The 22,518-nt window shown below is 43.5% G+C and overlaps 1 protein-coding gene across 1 annotated transcript in view; it reads right to left on the reverse strand.

Annotated features, from left to right (window-relative positions):
* LOC122814988 (cat eye syndrome critical region protein 2 homolog) overlaps positions 1–22,518 on the reverse strand; it is a 2,862,500-nt gene that overhangs the window by 1,944,202 nt on the left and 895,780 nt on the right. The window contains exon 6 of the mRNA XM_044087243.1: positions 18,240–18,298. Within this exon, the coding sequence (XP_043943178.1) occupies positions 18,240–18,298 (59 nt within the window). The remainder of the gene's footprint in view (positions 1–18,239; positions 18,299–22,518) is intronic.

Below are 22,518 nucleotides of genomic sequence, written 5' to 3' on the forward strand. Positions count from 1 at the left end.
AGAGAATAGCTATGGGGCAATGGTGGTTAGTTCTGCAGAGGGTCCGCCTTTGTGGAGGGGAATGATATGTGAGACTTCCCACAATGTGGGAACGTAACTTTCTGACAGAGATCGGTTAATCAAGATGGATACTGGGTAGGCCAGAGCATCAGCTGCGATTTGTAGGTATTCACTTGGGAGGTTGTCGGCTGCTAATTTGGTGGGTTTAAGTTTAGTTGAGAGTTTTTTTTATGTTGGAGGTAGGTACAGGAGAAAAAAGGAAGGCAGTGGGGAGTTTACTAGTTGAAGGAGTGGGTTGGAGGAGGGTTGTGTTGTTTAGCTAGTGATAGTATGGTTTGGGTGAAGTGTGTGTTGAATGAGGTAGCAATATTTTCTGAGGAGTGAGGGATGTTAGGAGGAGGGGTACTGACTTTACCTGGGTGGAGGATGGAGTTTATGGAGGACCAGAATTGTTTGGGGCTGTGTTGTGAGGAGTCTAGGGCAGACTGGTAGTATTGGAATTTGTCCCGTTTTATTAGCTTTTTGACTCTATTGTGTAGTTCTAGGAATTTCTGTCCAGCTGTGGGGGTTTTGGTTTTGCGCCAGTGCTCCCAGGCTTTATCCCTGTTTTTCATTTCTGACTTAGTGGTTTTCTGTAGCCATGGGGAGGGCTGTGCTTTGGTTCTGGAAAATCTTATGGGGGCATGGTAATTAAGGATGTTCAAGAAGGTAGTATTAAAAAATTCAACTGCGTCATCTAGACTGAGGTACTTTAGAGCATGCCAGTTACATTCTTTGAGGGATGAGATGAATGTGAGTGGGTTAAAGTTTATTTTTTTACGTATTTGACGATAGATGACAGGTTTAGCTTGGTACAGGTATTTTTTGAGTAGGAATGTTGGGGAGTGATCACTGAAGCTATCTGATAAGCAGCCTGTTATATATGACTGGGGGTTCTTACTGACTAGTATCCAATCCAGGGTAATGTGCTTGCTGGAGTTTTTATTTATCCTTGTTGGCGACTGGACTAGTTGGGTGAAGCCATGAAGGTGTACATGATGGGTTGGATTGTTGCCAGAACAGGATTGCCAGTCAATATTGAAATCACATAAGATGATAGTTTCTTGGGGGAGATGGTGGGTAGACCAGCTGAGGAGGTTTTCTAGTGGAGGGATGTTTTGGCCAGGTGGGAAGTAGCATCCAATTATGTTGATGGTTTTGTTTTGGTTAATTTTGAGGTTGGTACATATTATTTCTTCATTGCCTATTTGTGGAGCTGATTATTTTAAGATCTGGATGTTTAGATGCTGTTTAAATATTATAGCTACACCACCTCCTTTTTTGTTTAGCCGGTCTACTCTTAGTATGCCGTAACCTGTAGGGAGTATTTGCTCACTGGTAATGTGAGGTTTTAGCCAGGTTTCTGTCAGGATGACTATATCTGGGGAGTACAAGTCTATGGTGGCATGGAGTTCATGGACTTTGTTGGATATACTTCTAATATTTAGGCTTAGTAGAAGGAAGTCACTTTGCTTTCTATTGGCTGTAATATGGGAGAAGTTGTGGTTTCTACTCTGATTATGAGGATTGGGGTTGGAGATGGTAGGGCCAGGGTTGGGGTGGATGTCTCCACTTAGGGCTAGTTTTGATATGCATGATTATTAGTTCTCCGTTTCTGAATGTGTTTGTTTATAAGGGAAACTTCATGATTGTGCTCTGTGGGTAATAGGTATGGTGGGAGGGTTACTATGTTAAGTTGTAGGGATGCTTTACGTTTGAGTAATATAGTTGGTAGAATATGTGGGGGGTGCATAGGGATGGTTCTTGAGCTGGTGAGAGGGGAGTTGAGTATGGGTGAGACATGGGTGGTGGTGTGAGTAGTATTACAGTGGTAGTGGTTGAGTGGGGGAATGATGGAGCTTTGGTAGGATGTAAGATATGCAAGGAGAGTGCATGCAGTGAGCAAAGGAAAGGTATACTTGTACATGTCAGTTGAGGAGGTGTGATAGTACAGGGAATATGGAGGAGGTAGTGTTGGGTTAGCACTGTGGTTGGCTATTGGAAAGATGGGAGGGGTTTGAGTGCAATAAAGGTGGGACCACTGGGGGCGGGAGGGAATAGGGGGCAGGGTGGGGAGCGAAGCAGGTAGAGACCCTGTTAGGTTCTTGTATGAGGGGCTGGAAACAATCACAAAGCAAGACAAGTATGTGTTAAGAAACAATCACAATTGACCAAGGACTGCTCTGAAACTAAATCTTTTCTTAATTTCTCAGGTGGAAAAACAGGATAACCTTGTATCAGTAGGCTACTGTGGTCATAGTTTAAATTAACAAACACACAGTATTTATCAATTATGGATACTATTTGCTAACAGAAGGGAATAAGAGAAAGTGGAAGATGTGTGTGGTGGTGGTGGGGGGCTGCTTACAGTCAAAGCACAGTGCTCTCCAGGGGAAAATGAAGATTGGCTCAAACAGGTAGACATACTCAGTTAACTGTAGCTGTTTGCAGACCGTTCAGACCCGGACTGCGCTTTTCTTATAAGAATGTTAAAGGTGGTACCGCAGTTGAATACTTAAGAGTGGTGTTAGGTCTAGAAAAGAAGAGTACAGAGAGGAGTAAGCACTTTTGAGATGGTAAATGTATATTATAAAGATTATAAAAAACACACTGAGCAAATAGCTACCACATGCAGGACAATGTCCTGAATCACTACTTAGTATATGCAGATACTGAGCCAATCGGAAGAACATTAGAAAACAAAAACCCAGACAGTTATGCAGCCACAGATAAAAATATAGCGAGCAGCAATCTGTCGTGGTTCTCTAATGCGATTCTATCCACCAGTAACAGCACAAACTTATAGAAATAATTTAAACACTAGTATGAGCTGTCTACACACAACACAATTACATGAATAACATTAGTGAACAAGGTGCAGCTATGCAAACAGACCATACATACTATTATACTAGAAACAACTTTCATACAAAATGCTAGCATGCCATAGTAACATCAATAATAAAGCATAAAACATATTAGATGTCTAACACAATTCAACATAAACATATACAGTTGTAAAATGTCTAATACAATTCAACATAAATAGGCATTTACAGTTGTAAAACACTTACTGGAGACACTGAGCCTTCATGGGGCCTGTAGCAGAGTGGATTGTAGTTGTACAAATGGTGCCTGCCACAGGTAATATTTATTAACTCTGGGATTGTCTTAAGGTAATAAACAGGGAAGGGAAGGGGAGGGGAGAACAAGGGTGTGAGCAGGCAGTTCTTTGTACTGCTGCTAATGAGCCAAAGCAAGACAAGTATGTGTTAAGAAACAATCACAATTGACCAAGGACTGCTCTGAAACTAAGTCTTTTCTTAATTTCTCAGGTGGAAAAACAGGATAACTTTGTATCAGTAGGCTACTGTGGTCATAATTTAAATTAACAAACACACAGTATTGATCAGTTATGGATACTATTTGCTAACAGAAGGGAATAAGAGAAAGTGGAAGATGTGTGTGGTGGTGGTGGTGGTGTGGAGCTGCTTACAGCCAAAGCACAGTGCTCTCCAGGGGAAAATGAAGATTGGCTCAAACAGGTAGACACATACTCAAAGTTAACTGTAGCTGTTTGCAGACAGTTCAGACCCGGACTGCGCTTTTCTTATAAGAATGTTAAAGGTGATACCGCAGTTGAATACTTAAGAGTGGTGTTACGTTCAAAGTTAACTGTAGCTGTTTGCAGACAGTTCAGACCCGGACTGCGCTTTTCTTATAAGAATGTTAAAGGTGGTACCGCAGTTGAATACTTAAGAGTGGTGTTAGGTTCAAAGTTAACTGATTTTATTGTTACTGAAATTATTATTCTTATACACAAAATGTGGGGTTGCACCCACTATCTTGGCTGTACCATGGTCCATAGTTAACAGAGACCAATGCTTCTTAATATTCCTTACAGCTTTATTGCTACTAGTAAAACTAGATACAAAGGAGTGTGGATACACTATTAGGACAGCCATTTCTGTTACCATTTAAAACATTGGATAAAGCAAAATCAGAAATGTTACGTTGTGCCCCCTGTATTACATGTTTCTTATACCCTCTCTCAACAAAATGTCGTTCCGTTCGTTCCGTCGCAGTGACAAGTGTATGACTACCTTCACATACCCTTTTAACCCTTAAGAACTGGCTTTTTACAAAATTGGGAAAAACATGCCTAGGGTGCATACTATCATAACTTAGTAGTCCATTACTCCAACAGGGTTTCCTATATAGAGTGGTAGTTATTAAACCCTCTTCATCCCTTTGAAGGCTCACATCCAAAAAATCAATACATTGTTGTGAGCTAGTGATGGTAAATCTCAAAAACTCAGTAGTAGATTCCATCACAACAATAAATCTAGTTAAAGAATTTTCATCTCAGTCCCAAAGCATAAAGACATCGACAAAACGTCAATACAGTTTGACCCTATAGCCATCAGGATGCTGAAACAAAGATTTAGATTTCCAAAAATGCATAACTAAATTCGCATAAGAATTTGAGCATGGGGTGCCCATAGCGACACCCCATTTTTGCAAATACATTTGCTGTTCAAACATTACTACATTGTTCAATATGAAATCTAAAAATGTACATACTATATTCCAAAGCAACCCATTTGCCTACACTAAGCAAGACCAACCTAATGGCTTCAATACCATACATATTGGGTAAACAGGTGAACAAATTCTTGACATCCAGAGTCACCATTAAAAAATACACACAAATATAAATTATAGACAAAAGTACAGTTGTGTACACTTACCATAAATGCAGATGTTCGAGTGTATTCACTGTTGCAGTCATTACATTTGGGTTATCTGCTTGCAGTGGCCCTCAGTCAGCCTGATTAACAAAGTCTTGGGTCCTGCGTCGGTTGCTGTCCCTTCTTCCATGACGTCCGGTCATCAGGGGTATAAAACATGCAGCCAATGCCATTATATCTGTTTTTCTTGCCCCAGATATCAGATGCCCCCTAATGGGAAGCCATTAAATCTATAATACAAAGATATACCTCCAACAAAAAAAGCAAATACACCAAAAAGCTTTTTGAGCATAGTGAGAGTACAGGTATAGCCAAAAGAAGAAAGGGGGCTGGAGGGTGGGTAACCAGGACTGCAACAGTGAATACACTCGAACATCTACATTTATGGTAAGTGTACACAACTGTACTATGTTCTTCATGTTTCACTGTTGCACATCTAAGGAGAGCATCTGTTCTCCTTTGTTCTGTGGGTTAGGAAAGTAAGTAGGCAAATGAATGGACTGATTGGGCATGAAGGAGGGATTGGTTCTGACTGACACCCTGTCCACATGAAAGATGATGAAAGGCTCCACTGCCATAAGGGCCTGTAATTCAGATACCCTTCTTGCAGAAGTGATTGCTAAAAGGAAAGCTGTTTTCCAGGAAAGGAATTTTAAATCTGCAGTAGTATCTGGCTCGAAAGGAGGAAGAGTGAGTTTCTCCAAGACAAAGTTAAGGTCCCATGCTGGAGTTGGAACTCTCCTGGGTGGCCTTAATTTTTTGGCCCCTCTGAGGAACTGCTTGAGCAGTGGGTGAGAAGAGAGGGGAGGCTTTGTGCTACAATGAGCTGAAAAGGCTGAGGTATGGATTTTGATGGAGGAAAAAGACAAGCCCTTATGAAGCATCTCAGTCAAATATTGTAGAATCTGAGGTAAATTGGGCACTGCTGTGCTAATCCCATGAGACTGGTTCCAGGTACAAAATCTTTTCCATTTTGCAGCATAAGATTTTCTGGTACTAGGCCAGCTAGCCTCTAAAATGATATCCATCACTTATTTAACTGATGGGTGGTAAAGGAGAGATTAGGTAGCCAGGCTGCTAGGTTCAGGGTTTGAAGCAGAGGGTGCAGAATCTGGTTCTCCTGCTGCAACAGGGAAGGAGTCTAAGACAGGTGCCATGGGGTCAAGCATGACACTGCACAGGAAGGAGGGAGTACTAGTGTTGGCGTGGCCAGTCTGGTGCAATTAAGATAGTCCTTGGATTGTCCAGTTTGATTTTTAGTAGGACCTTGGAGAGCATAGGCAGAGGAAGAAAGGCATAAACTGAAGGATAGAGCATCCATTTTCCAAGCTAGTTTGTGGGGAGTCCTTGTGAAAAATTTGTCCAATTGATGGTTCTGGGGGTAGGCAAACTGGTCTATATCTGGGCTCCCCCATTTGCTTGTCGACATGTTGAAAATCCTTGGTTCCAGTTGCCACTCGTGTGGGTCCATGAGGTTTCTGCTTAGTCCATCTGCCAGTGTATTTAGTTTTCCTGGCAGGAACTGAGCTTGTAGATTCACTTGGTAGCTCAAGGATGTGTTCCACAATGCCATGGCTAGTCTGCAGAAGGGGTAAGAGTGTGTACCCCCCTGTTTATGTACCACATGACTGTGGTGTTGCCCGTCTTTACCATTAGTTGTCGTGGAAGAATGTGGTCCTTGAAGGCTGTCAGAGCATTATGTACCGCTAACATTTCCTTTTGATTTATGTGTAGGTGCATTTGACTTGGGTTCCATTTGCCCTGAATGCAGTTCCCTGCCAGGTGAGCCCCCCCATGCATAGTCTGAATCTGTTGTCAAGGTTTGGATGGCAGAGGGTAGTGTGACTGGTAGTCCCCTGTTTTGGTGGCAAGCCTCTGCCCACCAAAGGAACTCTAGGCGTAGGCAAGGTATGATGGGAATCATTACTTCTAGATCCTGTGAATGTTGATACCATTGCAGTTTCCTCATATGCGGCCTTGCATATGGAATTACAAGAATGCAGGAGGCCATGAACCCCAAGGCTTGCAGTATTTGCCTTGCAGATAATGAGAAGTTATGTACCTACCATAACGTTCCATGTTAGTTGTCTTCTCTCGCCTTCTTTCTTGCTTGATGGGTTCGGAGCCGATCCTCGGCTCCGACTCGGCACTTGCTAAGCTCGAGAGTCACTTTTACCAGCTCGAGGCAGCCCCATATCCCATGATGCAAGGCGGTAAGTACCCAGATCTCGTTTGTTGTCTATAGGCAATAACACCTAGCATAAAAAACTTCCCAAAGGAAGAAAGAAGGAGAGAAAAGCCTGAAGGATGGTTTTGGAGGACCAGTACTGTATGGTCTTAAAAAGCATACTTCCATGTAGAGAGAAAAGGTCTGTCCAGGCCAGGGGGAAGGAGGGAGGGTCGCAAGAAAGAAGGCAAGAGAAGACAACTAACATGGAACGTTATGGTAGGTACATAACTTCTCAATGTTAAGTTGTCAATCTCGCCTTCATTCTTGCTTGATGGGACCGCGTCCCTAGCACCTCTATCCTGGGTGGCTCAATGGAACAGACTCCTGAGAACTGTAGAGCCAAAACTGGCTCTGTCCCTGGAGGCCAAATCCAATTTGTAATGAGAAACAAAGGTATGAGGAGTGGCCCAAGTGGCTGCTGCACAAATAGTGTCTAATGGAAGTCTAGCTTGAAAAGCTGTGGAAGTGGCTAAGCTTCTGGTTGAATGCGCTTTAGGTTTCGAGCACAGCTGTTTTCCCCTGAGCTGATAAATTTCGGAGATGACAGAAGAAAGCCATCTAGATAAGGTCACTTTTGAGACAGGAAGGCCTTTTTTGTTATCAGCATAAGAAACAAAGAGTTGATCGGATTTCCTGAATTGTTTTGTTCTGTCCAAATAATATCTGAGTTGGCGGTGAACATCAAGATAATGTAACTTTTGTTCCGATCTGTTTGAGTAGTTTGGGAAAAATACAGGAAGATCAATAGCCTGATTCAAATTACTCTTTGAGGCGACCTTAGGCAAAAAGGTCGGATTAGTTCTTGATACTCTGTCTTTGTGGAAGACTAAATAGGGGGGGGGGCGAACAGAGAGAGCATGAAGTTCAGATACCCTCCTAGCCGAAGTAATAGCAACCAGGAATAAAGTTTTCCATGAAAGAAATTTCAGGGAACATGAAACAGCTGGCTCGAAGGGAGGAAGAATCAAGGATGTCAGCACTAAATTTAGGTCCCATTGAGGAGGAGGACTCCTGACTGGAGGTTTCAGGAGAAAAATTCCTTTTAAGAAGGCTCTACAAAGCCTGTGGGACATAATGTTGTGATCTGCGAACCCGACATGAAAGTTCGAGATAGCAGCCAACTGAACTTTGACCGTGGAGGAAGAGGAGCCCGCGTGAAAGATTTCCGCTAAGAAATCCAAAACTGCTTGCACTGGAGCAGTAAAGGGATCAATATTTTTGGCTTTTGCCCAATAAGAAAAACGTTTCCATTTGCTAGTATAAATCCTCCTGGTAGAGGATTTTAAGGAAGCTACTATGATGTCTCTAACAGGATTAGAGATCATAGGAAGCCTGGCTAAGGAAGGAAGTGGAGCAACCATGCTGTGAGGTTGAGAGAAGGGATAGACCGGTGCAGCTGACCCGATTGGTGAATCAGAAGGTCTGGCACTGGGTTCAGATGCCACGGCTGCACCAAAAGGTGACGATGGAGGAACGGAAACCAAATTTGTCGAGGCCAATAGGGAGCAATGAGAATCATTTTGGCTCTCAAAATGGTGGCTTTCTGGAGTACTTGTGGAATCAGAGGAAAAGGAGGAAAGGCATAAAGACGTCCCTGGGGCCAATCCTGGGTTAGAGCGTCTCTGGGGGGATGGCCTGGCAGTGGGAAGAGAGAAGAAGTCTGGGCATTTGCTGTTTTGGGGAGTAGCAAAAAGATCGCAACATGGGCGGCCCCATTCTAGAAAAATATCCTCCACTATAGATTGTTTGAGAGACCACTCGTGAGGCATGAGAATAGCTCTGCTCAATCTGTCCGCTAAAATGTTGGTTTTCCCAGGGATATGCATTGCTACCAGAAACCGATGAGAGGAGATTGCCCATTGCCAAAATCTGAGCGCTTCTCGACACAAGGGGTAGGACTTGGTTCCGCCCTGTTTGTTGATATACCATACTACAGACATGTTGTCTGTGTGGACTGCAATTGTCCCCAAGGGAAGAAAGTTGTTGAGGGCTTGCAACGTTAAAAGCACTGCTCTCATCTCTAGGACATTTATGTGCAGGTGGTATTCGAACGGTTGCCATGTCCCATGAACCATCCTGCCCTGATAATGACCCCCCCACCCGATCAGGGAGGCGTCCGTAGTGACAGTGGCTACCGGGGCTGGGGGTACAAAGGGTCTGCCTTGGTGAATCTGGGGAGAAGTAATCCACCATGAAAGATGATTCCTGCAAATCTGTGTCACCAGTATTTGGTGATGCATCGGAAGTTGTTGGTAAGACCACTGAGTGAACAACATCCACTGAAGCAGGCGCATATAGAAGCGGGCCAGGGAAGAAGGGTAATGGCCGCAGCCATGAGGCCCAACACCTTTAGAACCATTCTGGCTTGTACTTTCTTGCTGGCTAGGATGATCCTCACGTGAGTTTGTATATCTGAGATTCTTTGATCTGTGAGGGTAGCTGACATCCGAACAGTGTTTAAGTTTGCGCCTATGAAAGTAATAGACTGGCAGGGCAATAAGGAGGATTTTTCGTAGTTGATCGAAATTCCCAATTGAGTGCAAAGATTTATTGTGTAATCCCTGGCTTGAAGAAGTTGATGCCTGGTGGTGGCTGAAAGGAGCCAGTCATCGAGATACGGAAACACCTGGAATCCTTGACGTCTCAGGTGAGCCGTGACCACTGCCATACATTTGGTGAACACTCTGGGGCTGTAGTGAGACCAAAGGGCAGGGCTCTGAATTGGAAGTAACTGGACCCCAGCCGTAAGCGGAGAAACCTTCTGGAGCGCCTGTGAATTTTTATGTGATAGTACGCATCCTGAAGATCTATTGAGCACATCCAGTTGTCCTTCTCTAGGAAGGGCAGAATTGACTGAAGTGTGACCATTCGAATCTTGTCTTTCTCACAGACTTGTTGAGTCTGCTGAGATCCAATATTGGTCTCCAGTCTCCCGTCTTTTGGGGACCAAAAGAACCTTGAGTAGATTCCGGCTCTGAATGGTCTGTTGTAACTGGCTGAATGGCTCTTTTGTAGAAGTTTTAATACTTCTAACTCTGCAATTTCCCTTAGACCGGGTGGTACATCTGGAAGGGAATTTGAGTGAGAGAAAGGACTTTCCTCGAAAGGAATTTTGTAACCCTCGGATATGATCGACTGTACCCATCTGTCTTGAGTGAGGGAACGCCAGGCTTCTGGGTACAGCGATAGTCTTCCCCAGACTGCCTCCAAGGATGGACAGTCGGGCAACATCTCAGGGATGCTGAAAGGGCTTGTCAGAGAGAGGCTCTCTGCTTCCCTGGTTTTGTGGACCCCCTCTGCCTCTAGAGCGGCGTCTGTTATTGTTACCCCCTCTGCCTCTAGGGGTAAACTGACCATGTGTATCCGGCATGACTCCTTGGGATTTACAGAACCACTTTTTGCCACCCTTCTGTCCTTTAGGGTAAGGTCTAGAAGGGGTGGAAAAACGGACCCCTACGGCAGAAAGAGTCTTGCCGTCCTGCTCACACCTGGTCAATGTATCCTTCACTTGAGGGCCAAACAAAGCTGACCCATCAAAGGAGAGTTTGTGAAGGACGCCTTAAAGGGATCTGCAAAATTACAGAGCCGCATCCAGGCTTGGCGTCTAAGAGCCACACCTGTACCTGCGGCCCTACTTGCTCCATCTGCTGCATATGATATCAGTCGCATGGAGGAGTTAGCAATAGAATTAAGGGTTCCTAGCTGCGAAGCAATTTTTTCTTGAGCCCCTGCAGCTGTGGGATCCTGTACTACTTCACCTAGCTCCTTAAGGATGTCCCTTTGGAGTCTGGTGAAGTGACATAAGTAGTTCAGCGAGCGCATAGCAAAGGTCGCTGAAGAGAACATCCGCTTACCATACCTGTCCATGGTCCTAGAGTCCTTATTAGGAGGATGAACAGGCATGGAAGGATCTGCAAGTTCCTTCTTAGTGGCAGCCGCCACCACCATGGCATCAGCAGGGACACCTTTCGTAAGGAATTGCTTATCCGAAGGGGCAGTAATAAATTTAGACGGCCTCCTAGGAACTGGCTCTACAGAGTCAGGAGCAGCCCAAGCCTTTCGAGCAATAACCTGCATAAGGGGGTCGAAAGGCGGAGACACCCAGGAGGTGGAGAGCCGAGATCCAAACGCCTCTAGGTATACCGACTCATCCTCAGAGGGATTATTGGAGGCCAGTTTCCCTCTGTTTAAGGAGTTCTAGGATGTCTGAAAAGGAGACATCCTCAGAGGGGATCTTAGATCCCTCCGACTCATCTAAGTCGGTATCTGAAGTGATAGACTCAGGGGAGTCTATGTGTTTCCTCTTACAAGTCCTCTTGCGCGGAGGATCCCCTGACTGATCAGGAGAATCCTCGGAAGAGGGGGCTCTTCCCAGTGGGGAAACCTGAGGCGGAGGATCTCTGGGTCCGGGAGCAAGAGAGATGGCAGAGATATCGACAGGCACCGTAGAGGGAGGAGCTAAGGGAACAGACTGCTGGCTGAGTCCAGTGGCCAGCACACACTTCATCACCTCGAAAGCTCCCCTCCCAGGGAGGTCCGAGAGAACCCGTTCCGAAGAAACCGGAACTCCAGGGCCCACCGAAAGGGAAGGCAACGAGGCAGATGTTGGAGCCGAGCTCACCAAGGCCGAGGCTCCAAGGGGAAGAGTGGGGTCGGACAAGGGTCAGATGCCACTCACCCCCTCGGAGGAGACCAGGGAAGCCCGACCACCGAATCCCTCTAAGGAAGGTCTCGAAGAGGAGATAAGAGTAGATGCTGAGGGAGCAGAAGGGGGGGGGGTATCTGCCCCTCAGCCATAGCAGAAACTATTCCCGAAGACTCCAGCTCCAAACTCTGAGGTAGAGTCAAAGGAGAAACTGCAAGAGGGTGTGGACTACTAGTCGTCTGTTGAGATGGACTATGTAGCATCTGGGCCAGTGCCTGTGATTTCAATAATCTACTGACCACCCTCTCTAAATCATGGTCAGAAAGCCTGGATGACCTAGATGATCGGCTCCGATGGCTCCATTCCGAGAGGAGAGGTGAGGCCGGAGCCGAGAGTATCGGTTCCAAGGAAGGGGACCTGGACCTCTTCCTCGAAGGAACCATCGGAGCCGACGAAACCATAGATGCAGTCGGAGCAGAAGACTTTTCGGCACCGACAGAAGGTCTCGATGCATCGGCTCCGGCCAGAGCCGATACAGACATAAAGGTAAGGGTGTCGGAGCCGGTCGGCCGACACGGCCTGAGCCACATGGTGGTCGGAACCAGTCGGAGCCGACACCGATGTGACTGAACCAGTATCGGCACCGATAGCCATCGGTGCCGAAGGTTTATGCAAACGAGAATCAGCTCCAGCCGGAGCCGATCTCGACTCAGAGTCGGAACCGAGGCCGCAGGCTTAGACACAGAAGCCTGGGTCTTGGAAGACTTGGAAGTCTTGCTCGGAGCCGACTTAGCCGGAGAGCCCTCCGGTTTAAGAAGACCCCTTAAAATCAATTTGTTTCTCCTCTCCTGCAGGACTCTCTGGCTAAAGGAATGACAAATCGCACAGGAGTCCTGCAGGTGGAGAGGTCCCAGGCAGTATAAGCAAGAAGTGTGACCGTCTGTCAGAGACATCTTCTGACAGCACGAGTCACACTTCTTAAAGCCTGAGACCCTTTCTTTGGACATGGTTGCAGAAAACACACACAACACAGTCCCAAAGAACAAGTTATCCCAAAAAAAAAAATATTGATAACTAACCTCTCACACACACACACACACACACCTTAACAAGGGGGGGGATGGGAGGGGAGAAGGCCTGACTAAAAAAATTAAGAAGTGAGGGAAATTTTAGTCAGAAAAGGGCTTAATCTAAACTAAAAACGTTAAATATAAAGTTTTAAAGTGAAAAAGGGGCAAAAATAGTATTATATAAAACACTTACCAGGAGCTGGTAAAAGGAGGACCTCATCAGCGAAGCGGCAAACGAGATCTGGGTACTTACCACCTTGCATCATGGGATATGGGGCTGCCTCAAGCTGGTAAAAGTGACTCTCGAGCTTAGCAAGTGCCGAGTCGGAGCCATCAAGCAAGAATGAAGGCGAGATTGACAACTTAACATCTGGGTTTTTGTGGCCACTTGTTTGAAGTAGGTTGTCAAAAGAATCCATTTCTCTGGTGTGAGGAAAGCCATCTGGGAAGTTGTATTCAAGCTTGCTCTCAGGAATATAATTTGTTGACAGGGTACCAGTTGTGATTTATTTTCATTTATGGTGTACCCCAGACAAGTCAGTACCCTTTGAACAAAGGCCAGATGATTCAAAAGTATGTCCTGGCTTTCTGCCTGAATTAGACAATCGTCCAGGTATGGGTATATTTGAATATTTCTTTGCCTGCAAAATGCAATGACTGGAGCTAGGCACTTTGTGAATACCTTGGGCGCAGTAGATAAGCCAAAGGGCAGTGCAGAGAACTGATAGTGCATGTAGCCTGCTTTGAAGCAAAGGTATCTTCTGCAAGACTCCCCGATAGGGATGTGCAGGTATGCTTCTTTTAAGTCCAGTGTTGCCAACCATGCATCTTTGTCCAGCATAGGAAGCAGCTGAAGAGTCAGCATCTTGAATTTTGGAATCACCAGAAAGGTATTTAGAGTAGAAAGGTCCAGGATAGGAGGCCATGTATTGCCTTTTGTGGGTACCAGAAAAAGTCTCGAATAGAAACCTTGTCCCTTTTCCTCTTTCGGTACCAAATGAATAGCCCCCCATGCTTAAGAGAGAATACTTGATTTTGGGCCTCTGCCCACTGATTTGGGGGTAGATCTGGCCACCCGCACAGTGTTGGTAAGGCGTGGAAGTGAAATCTGTATTCTTGGGACACGATATTTAAAACCCATTTGTCCTGGGTAATGAGCTCCCAGTTTTTGGCCTGCAAACCAATCTTTCCGCCTAAAAGAGCATTCAGTTGGGAAGTGCTTGGAGGTTTTAAAAGCAAGTCCTTGAGACAGTTTTCCATAGGGGGGAGTCTTACTACTCCGTGGTTTGGGTGTGGAAACTCCCCACTGCTTAGCCAGCACAATTTACTGAAAATAACTATGATGACAGAAGATCCTAACACAATAAAAAACACAGAGGATTGCATGTTTAAATGGCAAAAAGGGTTTGCTGGCACTACTTATTTTGAGTACAAGAATGATGGATTTTCCAGATAATTAACATTTAATAAAATCTCTGAATTATAATGTCCAGCACAAATAAAGACAGGGAATAAACTTTCCAAAAGATTTCCATTAAGTAAAGACACTAGACAGGGGTGTCCTCCCTCCCCCTCTTCTACTCAATTTGATTTACTGGCAAGTAAGTTGAAGCAGATACACATGAAATTAAGGCATTTGGTCAAAAGTTGGCACAATACGCAGACATGCTTCTTATACAGAGACAGATCTAGAATGAGATTTGAAGAAATATTTCAGGAACTTTGTCAAAGTACCACTGTTGGTTACATAATGAACACAGGATTAAATATTAATTTACCTGGTGACAGATTACATGGAGTATTTTTTGAAAGATGCTAGTCAAATTATTTTTAGCAGTTTAAAATTAGACAACTGAAGGGTCACTGGCCAATACTAAAGACTAGTAAACAAAAGTTGTGTGTGAAACATGAATATTTGTCTAGACATGACAAAGAATTTGGGTGGTCCAGTGGTTTTGCCACTAGTGTTGCATACTTCTCAGGGCGTGCCTCTCCCTCAGAGAAGCTTTTACTAAACTGAGAAAAAGCACTGCAGTTTTATCTGCATTGAACAAAACAGCTCAGGTGGCATGTAACATTAACTTTGCCAAAAAAAGCAAAAGAGATGGAGTCCATGGCACACAGCAAAGCTTACTGCATTACAAGGGATACAGGATCCAAATCAGTCTAGATGTTAAGCCATCCTAATACAACTGGACAGGAACAAGAATGTAAGGTAAAGGATGGACAGTAAAAAGGGCATAAGGACACTGGAGGGAGCACTAAAAGTTTACAGAAACCTCAATGAAAGTCACAAGCACATCAACTTGACTGAATGACTTTTCTCCCAAAAAAGAACAAAGGTACACAAAACAAATTTTCACAAATTTGAATGTCTGCAAGGGATTAATGGACTAGGAATAGTTAATGATAGTGGAGAAAAAATAAGTGGGAACAATCAGTAGAGTAGGGTGTAGACCATACTATAAATGGACTTGCACAATAAATTTAAGGTTTTGAAATTGCACACAATCCAAATGGATGAAAGACCAAAATGAGTTCTTTGGTGACAGAAATCTGGCAAGGACAGACAGGTAAAAAGGGAGTCATAAGTAAATGCATAAAAGTTTTTAAAGTAGCAGAGATCGCAAGTTAGTTTAGAATTATTTGGGAGGAAAAGTAAAGTACTACAATTATATTTGCAGATTAAGGAAGTTATCCTAGCACCCACATACTACAAAAATCAAGGCTATTTTGATTTTCTTTTTCTTGGAAATGCCTCTAAGTATTTTTACACTCCGACAATTTTAGAGTGCCTCAAGTGTTGCAAAAATTTGTTGGAGACGTGATACTGATTTAGAGACAATTTAAGTGGAATACAGAAGCTGGGTAATGTTATCTGGCTGGGAAATAAAGTAATCACAGCATTTCTCTGTATGATTAATTTAGTTAAAACAGAAGGAGTATTAAAAGGTGCAATGTCTTTTTATGATGATGTTGGTTTTAGGTGGGAATAAAGCAATCATGAAGTGGAAAAGAAACCACCAACACAAACTGTCAAGCTAATTAAGAAAACAAATGGAACTTTCATCATCAAATGTCAAACACATTCAGATACTTTGTCTGAATCTGCGTTAACTGCCAACACACCTTGGTCAACTGGCATTACAAATTCTGATTCTGTGACATGGCATAATAGCAATGGCAAAGACCTCATTAGCAGCTCATTACTGTGTCTCTGAATTGAACCTCTGCATTCCGACCTGATAGCATGTGTGTTCTACCTAGCAATCCATGCAGTGTATTAGCAAAGGCATCTCCATATAAGCATGCTCAAACCACCCATGTATGCACACTACTAAATACTCTCAACATGCACAACCACAAACAAACCCTCCTACGTCACTTACAAAGCTGCCCACATGCATGTGCACACACACAGTCCCTACCTACAATACTGTGGCCACCTAGGCAGATACACATTCATTCAGCTTAATTCATGCCCCAACAGATACATGCACAAGTCCACGCACACCCACTACAGAAGTGGATGGATAATTATTTTGATGGCATTCACTTTTTCCTCCTAATGTGAACAGTTTCTGAATCATTTGAGAAAGTAATCTGGGATATGGTTAATTAGAATTAAACACGCCACTGGACTGCCGCATTTGTATGCGGCTTCACCCTAAGACTGCTCTCTATGCTGAGCCCTCCACAAAAGAAGAAAACAGGCAGACTAGTTTATGAATCAGAAAGGCTTAACGTGATACATAAAGCATCACAGATGGGACTTCTACATTCCATTAAGCTTTTCTGAATCCTAGGGAAGTTTTGAGAAAAAAAGTTGAAAGGGATACCTTGGATACTGTAAATGGAACATATTCTCAAATAACTAAGGTTATTATATACATTGCCAGCAACTTCCTCTGTATTCAAAAGCTGTAGATAAGTAAAATGTGCAGAAATGAGTACCTGCTTTAATAAATGATGAAAAGATTCTGTTGTAATGTTTGTGAACAGGATGCATGATTAAACTTGAAATTTAAAAATGGTGGGGTAGAAAGGGGGTCATTTTAGAGTTGGAGCAAACATTTTGAAATAGTACAGTTGTGCAAGAGCTTACCATAACAGCAAATATCTTCTGATTACTGTATTAGGATTCCAAACTGCTGGGTTATTTTGCTAAATAACCTGGATATACCCTTACACCTGCTGGCTTAAGTCATACGTTCGTATGACACTATGGAAGGTTTTGGTGCCCTGTCTGGACATCCAGGTTATTTAGCAAGATAACCCAACAGTTTGGATTACTGCAACAGGGGTCTAAGGAAGGGCATCAAGAGTTCATTCTTTCAGTTAGCCTGAAGTAGAATTTAAAGGGAGACTGGAGAGATTTTCCTAGATTGCTAAGCATGCAATTTACAGACCACATAAAATATACTGCAAAACTTCCCATTAAATGTGTTAGTACCACAAGAGGAAGAAGTGAAAACAGGGCTAGGAAAGGATAGCACTGCATACCTGGGTGCAAATGCCAACAATGACAAGGCTTGTGTAGTAGGTCAGACAATGCCATCGGAATGCTACCAAGGCATTCTTACACAGGTTTTCAAACAGCTTCCACTACAGTGAAAAATAAAATCAACAGTACCATAAATACTTTGTCTAAAGCTGGACTTGTGGAAGACACTTAAAGGTGAAGTTCATCTCAAACCAGACAGCCACTGCTCAAGAAAAAGTGGTAGGAGAAGACTAAGTGTCACAGCCTGTCACCTCCATGTGGAAAACAGCATACGCTGTAAAGGGGTATTGGCAAACAAGCAAGCTTACGATTCATACCAGAGCTAAGGCTATTACCTCAACACTACAATTTTCTTTGATCACCATGTTGAAGACCCAAAAACTGATCTAGTGGTGGATACAAAAGTGACCAAAGGCACAAGCCACTGCAACAGAAATCAAAGACTATTCAGCCTTCTCTCTTGTGCTTCTAAATATGACCAGTATAGAACAATGCTTCAAACCACCTTTTCTTTTACCTCCTTCTGTCTAACCTACAAGGCATGGAGCTAGGAAGGGCATGAGCTGAGTGACAGCAAATGATGCTACTAAAATGATAGTAACTGCTTTATTTGCCAGCATCATGTGAAGTTATTAGGCTGCAAAAGTAAAAATGACAGATTTCTTAACTCACTAGCGGGTGATCACAATGACAAAGCACCTGCTTGGGCAATTTATCCTTAATGGGTTAGTTTTGCAAGTCACGGTGAGTGCATTTTCACAATTCTTGCTAGGTCTTTAATAGACCTGTCTTAGGTCCCAGCAGAAGGGGTGCTAACATAGATCACAAAAGGAATGGCTCTGACAGATGTTTGTAATGATGTTTTTTAGAACAGTTTATTCCAGTGTTGGTTTGATCCACTTCACAGTAAGATCTACAAATTGCAAATAGAAGGAAAAGCAAAACCAGTACAGCCACTGTTGATATGCACCATCATTCAATGAAAACTGCAACAGCTTACCAGTTCTTTTAAGTGGATCTTCAGCATCTTCTTCCTTTTTAACTTGATCCTCCACAAAACTGCAAACCAAAAAACTATTTCAAGACCTCTCAAGTAATTACTGCTGTACATTCTAGTATAATGCTGACTACTGAGGCTATGACCAGTAAAATGGCTAAACTACTCCCAATTAATTCTTCATTAACCATATGGTGACAATACAGAAATAACTGGGTACCCAGATTAAAACACTTTTAAATGTTGATTCATGTACAAAAAGAACATCCTAATCAACATAGTAATCAAACATTACAACAGGGTAACCATAAGGCATACTACCAATATATTTAAGGAAATAATGGAACAGGTAAATTATATGACATGCCAGTCAGGATGCTGATGCACAAACCAGTTTAACAAAATTCTTTCTGGGAGATAACTTTTACATCAATATTTACATACAAACTCCAGGGATTGTGTGCGCTCCTCTGTGGCACAAAGTGTATCAGCTGGCAAACTTATCACTTTCAGAACTACATGCATGGGGAGTGCACCTATAATTATATACAATATTTATGAACTTACCATAATGTTAAATCCACACTGTCATCTTTTAAAAGTTCAGCATTTGGGTTGTCTGATCAGATCAGACCTCAGGACCTTCTACCAGAGTGTTATGGATCACAGGCAGACTCCCCTGCCCACAATTGCCTCCTTCAATCTGATTTGCCTCAGATCGAGTTTGCGGACTACTACAATTATTCTTCCATTCCACAACATTTGATCTATACAGTCTAACGGTGTTCCATGCTTAGGAAAGTGTAACAGACAGGGTCTTAGTCTAGGTCTGTCCAAACCTCAGAAGATGCAAATGGCAATTTGGAAAGGGGAAGAAAGGATGCTGAACCAGATGAAAATGATGCAACACAGATCAAATGTATCCAATGCTGTCTATTTTCACCCAATTCTATGTTTGGGACAGAAATGCCTAGGTAGACTCTAGGACATTTCTGAGAATGGCAGAGGCAAAGATGTGCAAGCCCTAGAATGCACATCCAGATTATGAGACAAAAAGGTGTGAACTGCTGACCAAGTTGCTGCTGCAGACTTCACTAATAAATGAAAATGTAGAAGTAGCTATTGCTCCAGTGGGGTGACAGCCTTAGGCTTCGACTGTAAAGGTAATCTTCGAGTTTTATATACTAAACAAATGAAGTCTGCCAGCCACAAAGTGCAACTTTTGATAAATGATGCCCTAGTTTCATTTTTGAAAAGGAGACAAAATAGCTTGTTTGACTTTCTATTTTTGGTATGGTGCAAGCAAAATCTGAGCAGCCTGTATATATCAAAGGTATGAAGTGTGTGGTCACCCTTGGTTGAATAATTCAGAAAAAGTATAAGCAAGTCAATGAGTTAATTTAAATTTATTTCTGATGAGCCCTTTGGGAGAAAACATTTTTTTTCCCCAATAACACACCATCTTTGTTCAAGATACGAAAGGGTAGCTTGCATGAAAGCACTTGCAATTCCAAAACTCACCTAGCAGAGGTAAAAGCAATCAAAGACGGTCTTCCAGGAAAAACTAATTTGGCTGAGGCCACAGGCTCAAAAACTTGGAATCAATGATTAAAGTAACAATATGATATCCCATGGACTAGCTGTCTCTCGAATGGGAAGTCTCAACAAAAGTTTCTTTTAGGAAAGCTGTAGATATGCAAAGAGGAGCAACAGATGGACTCACTGTAGACTGTGAAAATTTGAAATGGCAGCCATCTGAACTTTTATAGTAGAATAATTTAAGCCAAAAAAAGTTCTGAAAGAAAATCCAATATCGCTGGAAGAGGAGCTGAGAAAGGGTCCATTCCTTTTGAGGACAGCCAAATATAGGATCTTTTCCATTTGCTCTTATAAGTATTTTTGGTGGATTCCTTTTGAGAAGAGGAGATTGTGTGAACCATCTGAGAAGACAGACTTGTATCTCTGGGTGTTGGTATAATTGAAGAAACCATGTAGTTCATTTCAGGGTCTGAAGATCCAGTAGAGGCATTCTGGATAGGTGAATCTGCAGGTCTGGGATGGGATCCTACACCCAAACTGGGAGCAGCAAATGAAGCAAAAGAAGGGGAACCATACCTGCTAGGTCCAAAATGGGGCAATGATGATCACCTTGGCCTTGTACCTCATGGCTTTCTGCAAGAAATTTGTCGACCGCTATCACTGGGAAGGCAGAGAAAAGTACTGTGGGCCAAAAGTGGACTACAGTATGTCGCTTGTGACTGTCCCTGTGAAGGTAGATGGGCAAAGATACAGAATATGCTGTTTAGGTAGGAGGCAAAGCGGCCACTGCAAGGTTGGCCCCAGCGTCCAAAGCTCTTTGCTGCCACTGTTGTTTTGAGAGACCACTTTTGAGGTAATAGAATACACCAGCTCAACTTATCTACTAGTATATTTCATAACCCAGGAATGTGCTCTGACAACATGATGGGAAGTCACCACCCATTGCCAGATTCACACGGCCTCCAAAAGAGAATATCAACATGCTCCACCTTGTTTACGTACAGCTGCACTAACACTGTCTGGATGGAAATCACAACCTTGGGTTGAAAAGTCCTGAAAAACCTGCAACACTAGGATGACTGCTCTCATCTCCAAGACACTGATTTGAAATTTGGACTACACAGGTGACCAAGTTCCTTGAACTACCTTCCCTTCAAAATGCACCTCAGCACTGTAGAAAGAAAGCATAGTACAGTTGTGTACACTTACCATAAACATAGATGTTAAGAGTGCATTCACTGTTGCAGTCATCACACTTGGGTTATCTGCCTGCAGGTAGCCCTCAGTTGGCCCGAATACCAGAGTCTTGGGATTTCTGCGTCAATGCTGTCGCCTCTTCCATGACATCAGGTCGTCAGGGGTATAAAACATGCAGCCGATGCCATTACATCAGTTTTCTTGCCCCAGATGTCAGGAGCCCCCAAAATAGGAAGCAATTGCAAGGCGTGGAATGGAACACCTCCAGTAAAATGTAAATACCATTGCCATAAGATATTGCCAAAAAGAAGAAAGGTAGAAAGAATAAAAAAGTCAGGGGGCTGGAGGGATGGTAACCAGGACTGCAACAGTAAATACATTCGAACATCTACATTTACAGTAAGTGTACACAACTGTACTATGTTCTTTGTGTTTCACTGTTGCAGTCATCACACTTGGGCTGATTCCCAAAGCTGAGGAAGGGTGGAGGTAGTCAATAAGTATTGGGGCTGGCTATCAGGCCTTTTAAGACTGCTGTGGCAAATCCAGATCTGGATTTAGAAAAACTAGGCACATGGTAATGCTTGGTAAAGGTGTGTACTGAACTCCAGGTTGCAGCTTCCAGGATGTCCCTGGTAGGGAATCCCCTCTGAGAAATGCTGTAGAGGTTGAGGTAGCCCTAGTGGAATAAGTTCTGATCCCCTGTGGGGTAGGTTTTCCATGGTGTTTGTAGCAGAAATGGATGCAGTGTGCTATCCATTTGGAAATAGTTTGCTTTGAAATAGCTTTGCCCTCTGCCCCTGTAGCAAAGCTGACTAGCAGCTAGTCAGACTTTCTGCAAGGTTTATTTCTGTTAAGGTAGAACCTAAGCTGTCTGTGCACTTCCAAGGAGTTCAGAATCCTTTACCCTTTATTCTGAGGATTAGAGAAAAAGGTTGGTAAATGGATGAAATGGTTTAAATCCACACTGGATACCACCTTGGGCATAAATGATGGGTTAGTCCTGAGGGAAACCCTGTCCGCATGGAAAATAATGAAGGGTTCCACAGCCATTAGTGCCTGCAACTCAGACACTCTTCTTGCTGAAGTGATGGCTAGAAGTAAGGCTGTTTTCCAAGAGAGGAATTTTAACTCTGCTGCAGCAGCAGGCTCAAAGGGGGAAGCGTGAGCTTCTCTAGTACAAAGGTAAGGTCCCAGGCTGGGGTGGGAGCTCTCCTTAGGGGCCTTAAATTGTTAGCTCCTCTCAAGAACTGTTTGAGAGGGTGAGAAAATAAAGGTGGCTCAGAATTGTAATGAGCTGAGATGGCAGAGGCATAAACTTTAACAGATGAGAAGGATAGGCCTTTGTGGAGTAGCACTGCTAGGTAATCCAGGACTTGAGGTAAGGTGGGCACAGCTGTGTCCTTTCCCTGAGACTGGCTCCAAAGGACAATATCTTTTCCACTATTCTGAATAGGACTTCTTAAAGCTAGGCCTTCTGGCCTCAAGGATGACGTCCATCACCTGTTTGCTGAGGGCTGCTGGTGGTGTACTCAGGGGATAAGCC

The sequence above is a fragment of the Protopterus annectens genome, chromosome 11.part0, assembly GCF_019279795.1.
Source record: "Protopterus annectens isolate FY-2018-M chromosome 11.part0, PAN1.0, whole genome shotgun sequence".
NCBI classification, from domain to species: Eukaryota; Metazoa; Chordata; order Ceratodontiformes; family Protopteridae; genus Protopterus; species Protopterus annectens.